General features: G+C 40.3%; 1 protein-coding gene across 1 annotated transcript in view; it reads right to left on the reverse strand.

Moving 5' to 3' along the window:
• The window catches only part of opcml (opioid binding protein/cell adhesion molecule-like), a 169,461-nt gene extending 151,802 nt beyond the window's left edge, over window positions 1-17,659 (reverse strand). The window contains exon 1 of the mRNA XM_058087476.2: window positions 17,319-17,659. Within this exon, the coding sequence (XP_057943459.2) occupies window positions 17,319-17,379 (61 nt within the window). The 5' untranslated portion in view covers window positions 17,380-17,659. The remainder of the gene's footprint in view (window positions 1-17,318) is intronic.
• Between the last annotated feature and the right edge of the window lie 517 nt (window positions 17,660-18,176).

Below are 18,176 nucleotides of genomic sequence, written 5' to 3' on the forward strand. Positions count from 1 at the left end.
GATAAGGTGAGAAGAACTGTCATTCAGGCAACATCGCATTGAGAGAAGCCAGATCGGTGACGTGACTCGGGAATGTGGTCAAAGTAGAAAGTCTTGGGGAATAACACTCTGGAGAGACTATGTCTATGAGTTGGACTGGAAACATCTCAGGATCCGCCAGGAGGATCTGGATGAAGAAACCCGGGAAGTCTGGGCTTCTCGTATTCGGCTGCTGCTCGATATCAGATAAGCGGAAGATGATGGATAGATGGATCCAAGAATGTTCATTTATTACACCTGCCAGTTTGAGGGAAACACTGCTGCCTATATTGGTGTCGGTTGATATCGGTATCGGAAATTAATTTCTGGACAATATCAGTATGTCGTATATCTGTAAGAAAAGCCAATATCTAGCAACTCTACGAACAGTTTCCGATAATCCACTTTCCGATAATGTCCTTTGTGGTTGGGAATTTCTGGTGTTCCTTACGGACGTTAAAAAAAAAAAAAAACAGTTTTCCAGGGGTCTTTGGAATTGTCTAAGTGCGGCCGTGGTCGATAGTACTCATCATAAGTCAATTGAAAAATCAACACTTAGTCCATGTGATCGATATCGGCCGATCTCACTCATGGATGATCGGAATCCACAGAAAAAAAAACCCTGATTGGAGCATCCTTTGATGTCATGGTATGTAACTAACTGCGGTCGCTTGGTGGTAAAAACAACGGCAGAGGTTTTCTTCCAAGATATCGGTGGAGAAACCCGATGTGACTCAATTGTTCAGTCAAGCCAAAAACTCAGCTTAAGACATATTTTTGACATAGGCGACTAACTTTAAAATGGCTTGGTTGTGTAATTCCAATTTCATTGATGGTTGGGCAGGCACTCAATGCCCAAATAAGCATTCGTATTTTCCATAACATGTCCCCCGTTCAAGTACAAATACTTTGCCATACCTCAGGAGAGCTGAGTTCAGCCAGCTTCAAAGGAAAATTAACCCGTGACCCAGAGCAGGACAAGTGGTATAGAAAATGGATGGTTGAAGGACTCCAACGTGGACTCCAACAGGATGCGAAGCAAAGTGACAATATGAAAAGACTATAACAGCAAGTCCGGATATTAGCTGCTAGTGTAAGTATCACACTGTACATGTCGTTGCGAAGGCAGAATGTTTTGGTTATGGTAATGGTTTAATTTCATTTGAACATGCATCAGATTACAATTGAATGCATCACATAATCAGTTCACAGTTCCACATGTCCAAAAGGAGTAGGAAGAAGCAAAGCTTATTAAATCCTACCCCTCCATCTGGTACTTTTACAATCAGTAACTGTTACATTTGTTCACTTCCTGCTTTCCTAATATAATTTAGTTTTTTGTATTATTTTATAATTTTTTAAACTTTATTTTATTTAAAAAATGTATTTATTTATTTGTAATTTTTTGTTTTTAATTTTTTAATTTTTTAATTTTTTAATTTTTTAATTTTTTAATTTTTTAATTTTTTAATTTTTTAATTTTTGTCACATACCGAAGTACAAGGTGATATGACCATACAATGACATAATGGGTACCATAGTAACTGTCAATATAGTGATATATAATATATAGCACATCATGACTGGTTCAAGACTCTTCATCCTAATATGAGGTTTTCAGCTCATATTTTCATAGTTTTGTTTGATATTTTAGTAGTTTTTGGTTCAGACCGATTGTGTTTGTGATTTATTTATTTATTGGGGGGGGGTTCAGGCTCAGGATTTTTTTTCAGTATTTTTTTCAGAATATATATATATATATATAAGTATTGGATTACATTTTTAGGTAATTGGTTATTTTTAGCCTTATGCATTATTTTAGCTGTTTAAAGATGAACTATATGAGCAAGTTTAAATATTTGTGATTTTTAGAAATAAGGAGTTAGTATGTTCTCTGTACCCTTTTTTTTGCAGTACATTTTTATCAAACATTTTATTGATTTTACTGTGTGTGTTTGGACCCTTTAGAGGTGAGCAGGATAAAATGAAAGATAAGAAAGGGTGTTAATACGTCTTAGGATCATGTGTGTATACATGCAGGAGTGGATATGGCTTCCAATCCAATAGTCTACATGTGTTATTCCAGCTTTTAAAAAGTACACAATCACTTTTACAAGCTGGTTTCATCCAAATTGATGCCGATATTGTTTGTGTGCATGCAAACGGACTGTTTTTAAAGGCCTGTCTTGCACTGGACGATACTAAATATGATTAGATTGTGCAGGTATTCCGAATGCTTTGCCTGACGACACACGAGCAAATCCTACGACAGTATGACTGAGTACCTCATCAGTAAAAGGAGGAGGAAAAGTAGGTCAGCTTGATCATAATACCTCACAGCTGGCAAGGTTGGGCTCCTTTTCTCATATTGACAATCTAGCTGATGTTCATCAAGTACAGCCATTTGTGATGCAATTACCAGAACAACAATTTGACTAGGTTAGGGAATGTATTCGACACAGTAAATATTTATAATTTCATCATGTGACCCACACTGAAAATAGTCAGTGAGATCATCTTTTTTTTTTTTTTTTTTACCACCTGAGCAGCACGATAAACAAGGGTCGAGTAATCCATGTTTGGAGCTTTTTTCCTGGAGAACACAGATAATGGCTTGCACCCGGGGCAGCAGCTTGATTGCAGCACAATAAACACTGTTGTTTGTTGGAAGAGGCTGTAGTCTATCCGGACAATATTTCATATTGATAATAGCATTTCAGTGAGCTCGAGTAAATGGAGTTGAATACTGCAGATGACAGCGGGGAGTGACCTTATCAAACTGTGATAAACTGAAAATGGGAAACTGAAATCAAAATAACATCATAGTGAGACAGACAGGATCCATTTGCTGGTCTTTTTCCAGGGCACTAAAGGTGAAAAAAAAAACATTGGGTGACACGGTCTTTTGACAGCAGAGGTGGTTTGATTTAATGTGTTGCTCACACTGCGGAAGTATTCACTATTGTTTTGCCCTAGAGATGCTCCGATCACGGTTTTTGCGCTTCCAATTCCGATATATGAGCGAGATCAGCCAATACTGATAGCGATCACATGAATTAACTGTAGATTTTTCAATTTATTTATAATTAGTGCTATTGGCCGACGCTACTGTTGGACAATTCCAAAGGCTCCTCCCTTTTTTTCTCAGCTTCCCTTAATTTGCATTAAACGATTTCTGTACTACTTAATTTGATGCATACAGTAAAGTCTCGTTATATCGATATTCTCGGGAGTCGGAAAAAATACAGATATAACCGGACTATCCATATATCCGATCCTGCGCCGAACTGCATTAAAAGTGGGCGGATCTTTGATATGGCATGTAATTTTCTCCTTGAGTTCATGGATTGCGTATCTAGCATGCTTTTGTACTACAATACATTTTGTACTACAGTAAAAAAAAATAAACTTACGCTGTAGTGATTACCGGTTACCGGGACATAATTCACCCCGGAACTATCGATAGGGAAGGTGTTGCCACCCGGAGGGGTAGGCGCGAGGGACGGGTGTTTTCCGCTGTGTGTGCTGCACTCTGGTGGTGGAAGTGTGAAAAATAAAGTTGACTGGAAGCAGCCGTTCGCCGTGTTCTTTTTTGGTATTGAAATCCTTAAGCAAAGATTGATTTAAGCTGCTTTTGTATCGATATAAGCAGACCAAATTGGCTGGCGGGAGATGAAAAGGGCATCCTAGTAACCGGATTATCATAATAACCGTGTATCGTACTAACGGAGCTAATTATATCATAAAAGACTAGAAATTTGCCGGGAAATGAAAATAGTATCGTAATAAGTAGTAATTCGTTTTAACCGATATCGATATAACGAGACTTTACTGTATTTTGAAGTAATAGATAAAGTAAAGTAAGTAAAGTAATAGAAATTACTGTTTACGCCATCCATCCATCCATTTGAGAAAATGTTAAAATCGATTGGCCCCTTTTTTTTCCAGGGAGTTGGCAACCCCTCGGAATGTCCCAACCAAAGTTGAGCTGCGATTAGTTGAGTTTGTGTAATTGAGCGGCAAGACACACAACCTCCAGGCTGTGACATTAGTATTCATAAAGAAACGGACAGTAATTTCTCCCTAATTGGGTCTTAATGGTACCTGATCACTCAAATACACAAACACGAAAGAGCACACACACAAACGGCACAGTCTGTCTCGGAGACCCAAAGCATGAATATAAATTCATTCTGTCAGCGTCTCTGGGCAACAACTAAGGTCAGGACAAATTGAGTCTTTGCAGCGGTGAGTAAATTGTAAATTAGAAAGATGATTGTCTATGGAGACAGATCCACTCAGAATAAGATAGGGGGGACCAGAATATATACGGTGTCTCTCTTGCACACTCCACACAACACAGATACGGGCTTATTTACATAAAAGGTTCATGACTATGCAACAGCCCCCCCTTAACAAACAAAGGTTGTCCTGAAGTCACTGCGCTAACTTGCAAAAGCAGAAAAGGTATTGCCGTGTGCAAATTGGACAAATAGTCTTCATCGCCTTTTTCAATACATTGCTTGCTTTACCGGCATGTGTCACGATGCATTTGCAGGCATTTCATTTTCGATGATGTAAATCAAAGTCTCACTGTACGTGTCAGAAAACGGCTATCAAACAATGTGCATGCCAAACAAGTTCTTTTGCTGATTCTATTGAAACGAATGACGGATGAGCTTCAAAGTCATTCGTGAATTGTAGCAGTCAAAAAGATGTCACTGTCAATTATGTTTTCTTTAGGTTGTCATTCACTCGTTTTCCATCACGTATCCTGTTCAGGGTCATGCTTAAGCTGGAGCTTGTCCAGGCTGACTACGTGCGGGGTGGACCATGGACTGACTGCCAGTCAATCATAGGGCACATATACAAACAATTCACACTCATAGTCACATGTAACCGAGCATGTTATGGACTGTTGGAGGGAACCAGTCTTGGACCTTTGGTGCAATTAAAATAGTTCCAACTGATTTTGAAAGCAGATGCTCTGGGTGTTCCGATGATGTGCATTGCATTATAGTAATCCAAGGGACTGCGACACAACAGCTCAAAGAAGACACAGCCTTGGTACAAAGCAGAGTGGGGGTTTGTTCAAAAATGATGTGCGATGGAGAGGGATGAAGGAGCAAGCTTTCTGCAGAAAATTGATGTTTATCAGATATTTTTTCTGACTACAGCATTAGTACAAAGCAGAGTGGGGGTTTGTTCAAAGATTTGCACAAACCTGCGCGATGGAGAGGGACAAAGAAGCAAGCTTTCTGCAGAAAAGGGATGTTTTTCAGACATTTTTCTGACCACAGCTTTGGTACAAAGCAGAGTGGGGGTTTCTTCAAAAATTAGCACAAGTCTGTGCAATGGAGAGGGACGCAGCAGAAAAGGGATGTTTATCAGACATTTTTCTGACCACAGCTTTGGTACAAAGCAGAGTGGGGGTTTGTTCGAAATTTTGCACAGGCCTGTGGAGAGGGACACAGGAGCAAGCTTTCTGCAGAAAAGGGATGTTTATCAGACATTTTTCTGACCACAGCTTTGGTACAAAGCAGAGTGGGGGTTTGTTCAAAAATCAGCACAAGCCTGCACGATGGAAAGGGACGAAAGTGCAAGCTTCCTGCAGAAAAGGGATGTTTATCAGACATTTTTCTGACCACAGCTTTGGTACAAAGCAGAGTGGGGGTTTGTTCAAAAATTAGCACAAGCCTGAACGATGGAGAGGGACGAAAGTGCAAGCTTCCTGCAGAAAAGGGATGTTTATCAGACATTTTTCTGACCACAGCTTTAGTAAAAAGCAGAGTGGGGGTTTGTTCAAAAATTAGCACAAGCCTGCGCGATGGAGAGGGACACAGAAGCAAGCTTTCTGGAGAAAAGGGATGTTTATCAGACATTATTCTGACCACAGCTTTGGTACAAAGCAGAGTGGGGGTTTGTTCAAAAATGATGTGCGATGGAGAGGGATGAAGGAGCAAGCTTTCTGCAGAAAATGGATGTTTATCAGGTATATTTTTCTGACTACAGTGTTGGTACAAAGCAGAGTGGGGGTTTGTTCAAAAATTAACATAAGCCTGCGCGATGGAGAGGGACGAAAGCGCAAGCTTCCTGCAGAAAAGGGATGTTTATCAGACATTTTTCTGACCACAGCGTTGGTACAAAGCAGAGTGGGGGTTTGTTCAAAAATTAGCACAAGTCTGTGCAATGGAGAGGGACGCAGCAGAAAAGGGATGTTTATCAGACATTTTTCTGACCACAGCTTTGGTACAAAGCAGAGTGGGGGTTTGTTCGAAATTTTGCACAGGCCTGTGGAGAGGGACACAGGAGCAAGCTTTCTGCAGAAAAGGGATGTTTATCAGACATTATTCTGACCACAGCTTTGGTACAAGGCAGAGTGGGGGTTTGTTCAAAGATTTGCACAAGTCTGTGCGATGGAGAGGGACAAAGAAGCAAGCTTTCTGGAGAAAAGGGATGTTTATCAGAAATTTTTCTGACCACAGCTTTGGTACAAGGCAGAGTGGGGGTTTGTTCAAAAATGAGCACAAGCCTGTGCGATGGAGAGGGACAAAGAAGAAAGCTTTCTGCAGAAAAGGCATATTTATCAGACATTTTTCTGACCATTTGTTGATTTTTCAAACTGTAACCCCCACTGACTTTGACTATTTATCAACATACTACCATGTGGCCTGAATGTAACCAGCTGCAAACAGTCCCAGCAGATGTCAGTGTTACTCAAGCTATTACATAGTCAGCTATAATGCTCCAGCCGAGCAAAGACAGCAGTTCCTATATGGCCATATTAGCTAATGTCATTTCCATAGCCTAAATTGCTGACTGATAGTAAAGTCAACATGTCAACTACAAAACACGAGTGCTTGATGAGCAAACACTGTAAAGCCGTAAGGGAGTCTTGAAAGGGAGCAGGAACAAGCTGCACAACTGCAGCAAGGGAGGTAATGGCCTGTAGCATGTTTAAGATCCCGCTGCTTGGGTAAGCCAATTAAAAAAGTTTGTTTTGATGCTGTAAGTCAAGTCTAGGCAATACTTCAACAGCCACATATAATCGGAATGTCACTTAGTAGAGCACAGATCTCCACCAAACTGGAATGAAAAGTGTTTGTACGTGGGTTTGTTACTTAGCGGGTTACTCCCCGGGTTCATGGAGGGGTACGGATCGTTACCACCAAGTTCGACCAAAATATTGTCCAGAGATACTCTCGGACTGGCTGACCTTCAGGTGCAGCGACAACAACATGAAATGAAATGTGGTTTGGCAGAGATTCAAAGCACCATCCATCTTTTGATAAGCTGTCACGTTACAACAGAGGGGAGTGTTCTTTCACTCGCTATATTGCCAATTTGTCGCAATGTAATTAATTTTTGGATGGCGAAGAACATAATTACCACCCATCATGAAAGTGACACTGTGTGTAGGAGGTATTCGTTTAAAGAACCACATGTGATGATTGGTGCTAGTTTGGACCCCGTAAGCAGAAACAGAGGAAGCAGCTAGAAAAAAAATAGTAATTTTTAATCAACATTGACGTACAGCAAACAAGTCCAAGAAAGGGAAAGTGCAAAACAAACTATAGTCTATCAAGAAGTTCTTATTGAAATTAATTTAACACTAAACACTGCAGCCAAGAAATAATGACTTCAGAGAAACACAACAAGTTAGTGTGGCCAAAAAAAAAAAAAAAACCTGGCACGGAGCAACGAGGCACGACAGGAAAAGTAGGCGATAACAACAAGGCAGGAAGGGGCTACTACAAAACGACAAGGTAGGTAACAAACAAATGGAACACACTGCTGCAGCTATGGTACTTCTTAAAAGCACCACGAGTCACTGAAGGGTTGCAGGTGTGCCTTGCTATTCCGCCCAGAAACGGAAGCCACAACATCTTTTACAATAAAAACACAAAGCACAGCAAGTGGGCGGGAACAAAGGCAAAGAAGACAGGAACAGAAATGCAGAATGTGACATCTTACATCTTAAAGGCTTGAACATAAACTAAATGCAGTTGAGAGCTTTTGCTTCAGACAGATTGTTGCGCTAGACATGTGAATGAGAAGCAATCAGGCTGTGACATGAACGCAGAGGGTGGGAACAAAAGGTGCCACATGGTGTGTGAGCGCCACATGGTGAGATGAGAATGTATAGCAGGGTGTTGAAGAAGGAAGATGCGCCAGGGGAAGGGCAGATGATGTTCTTCAAAAAGTACAGTATACCCTCTGCATGTCTTGCAACATGCAGGGGGTCTACAGGCCGTGGACTCACCTTGGCACTATTGCAAGATAGGACTCCCCCCAGCCCTCGACTCACCTTGGCACTATTGCAAGACAGGACCCCCCAGTCCTAGACTCACCTTGGCACTATTGCAAGACAGGACTCCCCCCAGCCCTAGACTCACCTTGGCACTATTGCAAGACAGGACTCCCCCCAGCCCTGGACTCATTTTGGCACTATTGCAAGACAGGACCCCCCCCAGCCCTGGACTCACCTTGGCACTATTGCAAGACAGGACCCCCCAGCCCTAGACTCACCTTAGCACAATTGCAAGACAGGACTCTCCCCAGCCTTGGAATCACCTTGGCACTATTGCAAGACAGGACTCCCCCACCCAGCCCTGGACTCACCTTGGCACTATTGCACAACAGGACTCCCCCCAGCCAAATAATACTGATGGTGGTAACAGTTGCCCTGGGGCATACTGACAGAAACGTGGATGCCAAGTCACACCAACGGCCTCGCCAACCACCACCAAACCAGTGTGGGCTGCACTGGAGGCAAGGTGATTGAAGGACACAACAGCAGTGACTGGGATGGAGGAAGTTGAGGTTCAAACCACCAACCCCCCAGTGACTGGATGACCCACTTCACGTCATTAGCTCCTGCCAAGTTGGGTGTACCGCCATGGAAATTGGTACACGTCCATACCGAATCAAAGGTTCCATACATGGAAAGCCAGACTACAAATACTGTATAAATATTGTAACACCATGGTTGGTTCCCATTGAGATAATACCAATATAGTATTATACTACAGACAACCTCAATCACAAATATAATATTGGTGATTGCTTTATAATGTATGGAAAATATGCACATGGATGACAGAGAAAAAAAATTAACATGAATTAGCAACACCTGCTTTCATCAGTTCCCACTGTTTGTTATATTATGACACAGTGCTTCAGTAATACAAGAGAGATAAGTGTTAAGGGACATCAGTTTGCGAGCCAGGCACCAGAGCTTAATGACTTGCGTTATTTTGCCCATCGGGGCCTGGCTACAAGATTGCATCTCTCGTGTGCACTACATGACTCACAGATATAATATCAGAAGCAGATTGGAAATACAATTTAAGTGGTTCACATCACAGTGCAGCACTGCCATCATAAAGGAGGCGACAAGCAGCCTGGAATAATACTAATTAGCGTCAACTTTATTTTGTTACATTGCATCGTCTAATGCTAGTAGTATTTGAAAGTATTTTGGGCTAAGCCAAAATCCATACAAGGGTTCCAGAGAAGAAACCATAGAATCCCAAACCAGAGAAGAAGAGAAGACGTGAAATAAGCCTTTGAAACATTTCACAGAGCATTGTTCAAGCCAAACTACAGACCTACCAAGACATGGCCATCCATCAAAATTATTGTCCGAACAAGAACAGCACTGATCGGAGATGCAACCAAGAGGCCCATGGTGACTCTGATGGGACTGCAGAGATCTGCAGCTCTGGTGGGAGAATCTGGAGTTCTGGAATCTGGAATCTGGGCGGTCCACGCAGAAATGTTTTCAGGTCTATCATTAGCCACACGGCTTCCGAGGGAACAAGCAGCCTGGAATAATTGCTAATTAATAATACATTGCATCGTCTCATGCTAGTATTTGAAAATATTTTGGGAAAAGCCAAAATCCACCCAAGGGTACCAAAGAAGAACCCATAGAATCCCAATCCAGAGAAGAAGAAAGACGTGAAACAAGCGCTGAAACATCTCACGAAGCATTGTTTAAGCAATCATCCGGAAATGGAAAACATATGGTGGGAGAATCTGGAGTTCTGGAATCTGGAATCTGGGCGGTCCACACAGAAATGTTTTCAGGTCTATCATTTTAGCTTTTCATCCACACAGCTTCCGAGGGAACAAGCAGCCTGGAATAATTGCTAATTAATAATATATTGCATCATCTAATGCTAGTATTTGAAAGTTTTTTGGGCAAAGCCAAAATCCACCCAAGGGTTCCAGAGAAGAACCCAGAGAATCCCAATCCAGAGAAGAAGAAAATAACTGAAACAAGCGCTGAAACATCTCGCAAAGCATTGCCTAAGCAATCATCCAGAAATGGAAAACATATGGTGGGAGAATCTGGAGTTCTGGAATCTGGTATCTGGGCGGTCCACACAGAAATGTTTTCAGGTCTATCATTTTAGCTTTTCATCTACACGGCTTCCGAGGGAACAAGCAGCCTGGCATAATTGCTAATTAATAATACATTGCATCGTCTAATGCTAGTATTTGAAAGTATTTTGGCCAAAGCCAAAATCCATACAAGGGTTCCAGAGAAGAACCCATAGAATCCCAATCCAGAGAAGAAGAAAGACGTGAAACAAGCGTTGAAACATCTCACCAAGCATTTTTCAAGCCATCATCCGGAAATGGAAAACATATGGTGGGAGAATCTGGAGTTCTGGAATCTGGAATCTGGTATCTGGGCGGTCCACACAGAAATGTTTTCAGGTCTATCATTTTAGCTTTTCATCCACACAGTTTCCGAGGGAACAAGCAGCCTGGAATAATTGCTAATTAATAATACATTGCATCGTCTAATGCTAGTATTTGAAAGTATTTTGGCCAAAGCCAAAATCCATACAAGGGTTCCAGAGAAGAACCCATAGAATCCCAATCCAGAGAAGAAGAAAGACGTGAAACAAGCGCTGAAACATCTCACGAAGCATTGTTTAAGCAATCATCCGGAAATGGAAAACATATGGTGGGAGAATCTGGAATCTGGGCGGTCCACACAGAAATGTTTTCAGGTCTATCATTTTAGCTTTTCATCTACACGGCTTCCGAGGGAACAAGCAGCCTGTAATAATTGCTAATTAATAATACATTGCATCATGTAATGCTAGTATTTGAAACTATTTTGGGAAAAGCCAAAATCCACCCAAGGGTTCCAGAAAAGAACCCATAGAATCCCAATCCAGAGAAGAAGAAAGACGTGAAACAAGCGTTGAAACATCTCACCAAGCATTTTTCAAGCCATCATCCGGAAATGGAAAACATATGGTGGGAGAATCTGGAGTTCTGGAATCTGGGTGGTTTTTGACAATAGTGACTTTTTCCACCTGTTGATCTGTTGAAGTAATCTCTGGTTCTTCTCCTTTGTCTTTGACTCCCCTGGCACAAAGACCTGGGTCTAATTCGGAGTCCCGTCACAATCACATTGCTCACATGTGTGCTTCCTTTTCAGGTATGAATTGTTTGTTCTTTTCATTGTCATTCTTGAGAGCTGGTCGCAGTGTGCAATGTTTTTCCTTGCTCAGATCCCTCATGTCAGTCTGGATTGTCAAGTCCTCAGATTGGTGGGTTCCTTTTGCTCTTCAGCAGTCTCTGTAAAGCCGTTAAAAGCCTTTCTCCTGCTTGTCCATAAAATGTTGCTTTTCTTTCTTTTGCTATCGCTGATGGTAGAATTCTCTTGTGGCCAAATGCCTCCTGCTGGAATTCATGTATCTCGCTCTTGATCAGACATCTCACTCCTGATCCAGTATCTGCTTTATTATCACATTCTTAATCCCTTTAACTTCTTGGTTAACTCCATGTCAGATTTTTTGACATCTCCTTTGTTATCCCTTTCCTCGTGTCATCGATTTCTTTCCATGTGTTTAGTGTTCTATATATTTGTTCCGTTTTGTCATTTTTTTGATGCCTTCTTCCATGAATCTGCCATCACATACATCACGAGTTTCCTCATACAACTTGTCTTTTTTCATTCCGGGGTATTTGGTTATTGGGAATTTGCATTGACGTTCGCGGGTTAGGAATGGTTAGCTCGGCTTAATCGAGGTTAGCAGCAATCGTAACTCGTTTTTTGTCATTGACTACATACCTCAATCCTGCAATCCTGATATTCTGGTCAACGTCTTCTGCATTTTCCTGGTTACATTTTTAAATTCAGTCAGTTTTGACGCAGTTGCAGGTTAGGAATGGTTAGCTCGGCTTACTCGAGGTTAGCAGCAATCCTAACTAGTTTTTATCATTGACTACATACCTCAATGCTGATATTTTGGTCAATGTCTTCTGCATTTTCCTGGTTACATTTTTAAATTCAGTCAGTTTCGACACAGTCGTGGGTTAGGAATGGTTAACTCGGCTTAATCGAGGTTAGCAGCAATCGTAACTCGTTTTTGTCATTGACTACATACCTCAACCCTGCAATCCTGATATTTTGGTCAACGTCTTCTGCATTTTCCTGGTGGCAGTTTTAAATTCAGTCAGTTTTGACGCAGTTGCGGGTTAGGAATGGTTAGCTCGGCTTACTCGAGGTTAGCAGCAATCGTAACTCATTTTTGTCATTGACTACATACCTCAATTCTGCAATCCTGATATTTTGGTCAACATCTTCTGCATTTTCCTGGTTACATTTTTAAATTCAGTTACTTTCGACGCAGTTTTTTTTGTATTTCAAATCGGGGGGGATGTGAAAAAATGTCTGACAGAAAATAATTGAGAAGCACTGATATAGCCCAAGGCGCACAGAATAAGAATATTCTTTAAAAATCTGTCAAAATCATCAAAAATGTCCGGTCCATAGAAGGACAGCTTTTGAAAAATGGCTGTGATTGAATGAGTTGATAATAAATGTATGCTGTATTACTAGCATAGTAGTAGTATCTGTAGTGTTTGTGGTACTAGTCATAAATTGTATTGTTATAGCATTTTTACAACCTGTCTACCATGATGTCGGAAATAGCTTTTACTGTATATTGTGCAAGGGTTTTTTTTTTTTGTTTTTTGTTTCCAAATGCCAGTCTTGTCGAGACGATGAGACGTAGCTTATCTGACCTTGATCCAGTCCCGGATGTTAGTTCTAAACCTCCTGCCAAGCTATGACAAGACCCCCTCCACCAGCTTAAAAGCAAGTCTCACCATATCTAAAATAAGCTTTCTACGATGTGTCACAAGACCAGTAACCCTTTTCCTAAGGCATTCTAATCTACTGTGTCATCCTGATTGACTTTGCCCCATGGAAAGTGTTCCCTTTTAACAAAAGTGACATCATCATTGTCCAGTCAAAGTCAGAAGAGCACCAAACACAGCAGCCAGTGCCTGCATTGCCGAAGGCAAGATAACAGTAAATGAAATGTGACAACTCAAAGAGAGAACAGGACCAGCTGATGCAACCAAAATGAGAACAGAGGGACGCTTTCTATTTTTATGTTTTGGTGATTTCACACGATCTGCACTGAGGATACAGAAAGGCCAGGAACATTAATTAAACGGAACTTCAATTACGCCTACAAAAATTTACGGAACCGTTACTGAAAGCGAGGTTCAAAAAAGGGACAAACTTTTGTGAGATTTCAGAAATATTCCCAAAAGGTTTAAAATTCTGGTAGCAAAAAAAAAAAACAGAGTCCTTTTCGTAGCGCAGAAACTGTTTACATTCCGAGCATTGTACTTCCTAAGGTGAGGAGCTCAGAGTATAGCCGCTTCTCCTTCACATTGAGAGGAGTCAGTTGAGGTGGCTCGGGCATCTCATCCGGATGCCTCCCGGAAGCCTCCCTGGTGAGGTGTTCTGGGCATGCCCAGCCTGGGAAAAGGCCCCCGGGGAAGACCTAGGACACGCTGGAGGGATTATGTCTCACAGCTGGCCTGGGAATGCCTTGGTGTCGTCCCGGTGGAGCTGGAGGAGGTGGCCGGGGACCGGGAAGTCTGGGCTTCCCTACTAAGACTGCTGCCCCCGCGACCCGGACCCGGATAAGCGAAGGAAAATGGATGGATGGCATTGTACTTCCGGTTCTTCCAATGGGGACTGAAAGGACATCCACGTTAACAGTAACAATGATAATAATAATAATAATAATAATACATTTTATTTTATTTATTTATTTCAAAGACACTTTACAGTAAAGAAAAATAAATAAAACTAGAGTTGAGTAAAAACAAAGCAAAAGATGCATTAAAATACAATATCCATGCATTCATTCAGAGCTAAAAACAAGGCTAAAAACGGGGTCAGTAGTCAGGTATAAAAAGTTAGACATTAAAAACAGATTTAAACAGGTGGGTTTTGAGTTGTTTTTTTTTTAAGTGATAAGTCATAATTTAAATTGGAATCGGTTAGATTGCCTGTTACCGTTATTGCAAACAATTAGTTCCCATTAAGTCCCATCAATGGTGTTAAAGGGGAACTGCATCGTAACTGTCGTTGCTAAAACTCGGCTAACCATCAGCGGCAATACTGCAAGATACTGCAACCATACATGTTATAAAATGTGTATATCAAACAATGCAATGTTGTTAGAAGGTTTTTTTTTAGAGGGCCTTATCGTCGAAATAGGTGTATCCCAATGACAGCATTGTTAGCTAGCTGAAAGTAACTTGTTTTCTTGTGTACAGGAAAAGGAAGTAAATATGTGTTCATGTGTTTAATATAATAATTGAAGTGACTGCAGCTATTATTATGAGTAAAAGTAGCACATTTTCCAGTGATGTTGACAACTGTTAGCAAAAGACCTGAGCTGTCCTCAAGATGCAAAAGATTATTGGTGCATTAAAGATGCCGCGGTCATGTTATGCTTTTGCAACCTAATCAAACAAAAAATTTTCCCTGTACAAATCATCAAAAGTAAGAATAATCCCGGCAGTCAGTTTGAATTATTCATCACAGTTGACGAAAGCTTCATCTTCCCAGTACGATTTATCACCGCATCCACATGTGCTGGGAAAAAAAAAAAAAACTAACAAACCCACAAGACCACAAGTTTTTCATGCACTCAAAAGCCAACATGAGGAAGTGAATATTTACTGGTTGGAAGTGTGTTGATCTGCTTTTGGTCCCTACACCAATTCTGGAACAGCGCTGTCATTTCTCGAGACTTTTATTTTTAGATTTGTGTCTGTTGTGATCTGTTTCACTCCTCCTTTTTGCCCCTCGGGTGGATTTGGGAATCAGGAACATTCTTTGTGTAGTTCCAGGTTTGTTTTGTTTTTTTTCTGATTGTTGTTGTTTGTTCTTGACGTCATTTGTAAAAGAATGGGTGTGTCTTGTAAGGACACTGCAAAATGACATGCAGGAAAAAAGATCCCTCCGTATAACCTTGATTCTATATAAGCGTTACAAATTATAATGTGTTTGGATCTTTGGGTCTCACAGCTAGGAGACCAGGGTTCAATTCCACCCTCGGCCATCTCTGTGCGGAGTTTGCATGTTCTCCCCGTGCATGCGTGGGTTTTCTCCGGGTACTCCGGTTTCCTCTCACATTCCAAAAACATGCTAGGTTAATTGGCGACTCCAAATTGTCCATAGGTATGAATGTGAGTGTGAATGGTTGTTTCTCTATATGTGCCCTGTGATTGGCTGGCCACCAGTCCAGGGTGTACCCCGCCTCTCGCCCAAAGACATCTGGGATAGGCTCCAGAAACCCCCGCGACCCTTGTGAGGAAAAAGCGGTAGAAAATGAATGAATCGTTGGGAATTGTCAATGGGACATTGTATGGACTGCAGAGCAGGAAGATCATCAAATAATAAAAACAAACAAACAAATAAAAATAAAATAATAAATAAAACTTAAATTATATTAGGAAAGCAGGAAGTGAACAAATGTAACAGTTACTGATTGTAAAAGTACCAGATGGAGGGGTAGGATTTAATAGGCTCTGCTTCTTCCTACTCCTTTTGGACATGTAGAACTGGGAACTGATTCAAATGAAATAAAACTAATACCATTAAAAAACATACATAAGTCGCACTGGAGTATAAGTCACATTTTTTGTGGGTAATTTATTTTACAAAGTACTTGAACTTAGAAGGCAAGTTCTAACAATAACATTTAAATTTTGTCTGTTACGGTTGCCAAATCACTACTTTCGAAAGGGTGACAAAATCAGTACTAAAACCGGAACTAAATTTGAAACACTTATATGCTAGGACTAAAGGACAAAAGGACTAATCAAAAAATAAAATAAAAAAACAAAAAACAAACTGTATTAGGAAAGCAGGAAGTGAACAAATGTAACAGTTAGTGATTGTAAAAGTACCAGATGGAGGGGTAGGATTTAATAAGCTTTGCTTCTTCCTACTCCTTTTCGACATGTGGAACTGTGAACTGATTATGTGATGCATTCAATTGTAATCTGATGCATGTTCAAATGAAATAAAACCACTACCATAACATTGACAAAAGAACTTCAGACGACATATGGTATATGACAAAAAATAAATAATAAATAAATAATAAAAACAAACAAACAAATACAAAATAATAGAATAGAATAAAAATAATAAAAATACAAATAAAAATAAAAATAAAAAACTTAAATTATATTTGGAAAGCAGGAAGTGAACAAATGTAACAGTTACTCATTGTAAAAGTACCAGATGGAGGGGTAGGATTTAATAAGCTTTGCTTCTTCCTACTCCTTTTGGACATGTGGAACTGTGAACTGATTATGTGATGCATTCAATTGTAATCTGATGCATGTTCAAATGAAATAAAACCACTACCATAACATTGACAAAAGAACTTCAGATGACGTACGGTATATGACAAAAAATAAATAATAAATAAATAATAAAAACAAACAAACAAATAAAATATTAGAATAAAATAAAAATAAAAATAAAAATAAAAACAAAAATAAAAATATATTTGGAAAGCAGGAAGTGAACAAATTACAGTACTCCTTTTGGACATGTGGAACTGTGAACTGATTATGTGATGCATTCAATTGTAATCTGATACATGTTCAAATGAAATAAAACCATTACCATTATATACAATTGGAAAAATCAGTTGTAGAAACGCATTAACCAATGTAATACAGGTACCGGTTTAAAGAATGAACTAGTAGGTAATATTTCTACATAGAACTGGACTCGATCCAACAAAAGAAAGTATAATCACTCCTCCGGCAGTCATGTTGAGTCGGTAAACTTCTTCATTCACGGTGTGTGCCAAACGTAACAAACTGACAACAACTAAGCTACAGTTGTCAATGGCGCTCTTAAGGTTTCACTAACACACAGACAAAACAATGTGAACAGGCATACGGAGAACACAGCAGAGAATAAAAAAAGGTCTTACCTGGGAAAACAAGCACAGCAAACAGCCAAGGTAGGATGATAAAACACAATGATTTACACATGATTCCCAAAACAGTGTTGCTCCTGATTTACTTAGTCTCTGTATGGATCTTCCCAGTAAACAACCTTCCAAGCCTGCCTTTTTACTTTGTTTTCCCCCCTTTCTCTCCTTTCCAATTCCTTTTGTTTTTGTTTACCAGATTCAGATATTGCCTTAGATGCTTTAAGTCCAGTCCAAATTGTCGGAGGTGTCAAAGCGACAAATCTTCTTTCGCTGTAGTCGTCCACACTCTATTGCTCTCATCCACATCAGCACACAGTAGGACCACCACTACTCCGCTATGTGGGAGGAAGAGGAGAGGGAGGGAAGACTGCTTTGTCGGTATTGGCTAACGCTTCCGACACTCCAAAGCGGATGGTTAGCAGTTTCTGACTGTTAAATTGAATGATGAGATACTCCCTCAAACGTACACCTCATATAGCCTTGTGTGTGGGCGCCATTGTTATCTAACACTTTCTTAATCTCCTTGTGTATTAAAAAAAAATGTATTAATGCAAATGTACTTCAATACCACGCATGATTTATGCTTGAAGTATGATGAAAGGAACATGTGGGCAATGTTGAACCTTGAAACGTTACTTATTAATTCAAATGTTCAAATGCGAGCATGGTAATCTTAGCATGCTAGCATAGCGCTACGATAATTCTATAGTGATGTAGGTGCAGTACAGGAGGTCTACAAACAACTTATGTTCCTACAAAAGGGAATTTAAGTCGACTTTCAGTGTAAGTCGGAACTTATTACTAAATTAACAACAACGTCACTTCGACTAAAGGTACATTTTGTTGTTGTTTTTC

This window comes from Doryrhamphus excisus, linkage group LG21 (genome assembly GCF_037039965.1).
Source record: "Doryrhamphus excisus strain RoL-2023G ecotype Guam linkage group LG21, RoL_Dexc_Guam_v1.1, whole genome shotgun sequence".
Classification (NCBI taxonomy): Eukaryota; Metazoa; Chordata; class Actinopteri; order Syngnathiformes; family Syngnathidae; genus Doryrhamphus; species Doryrhamphus excisus.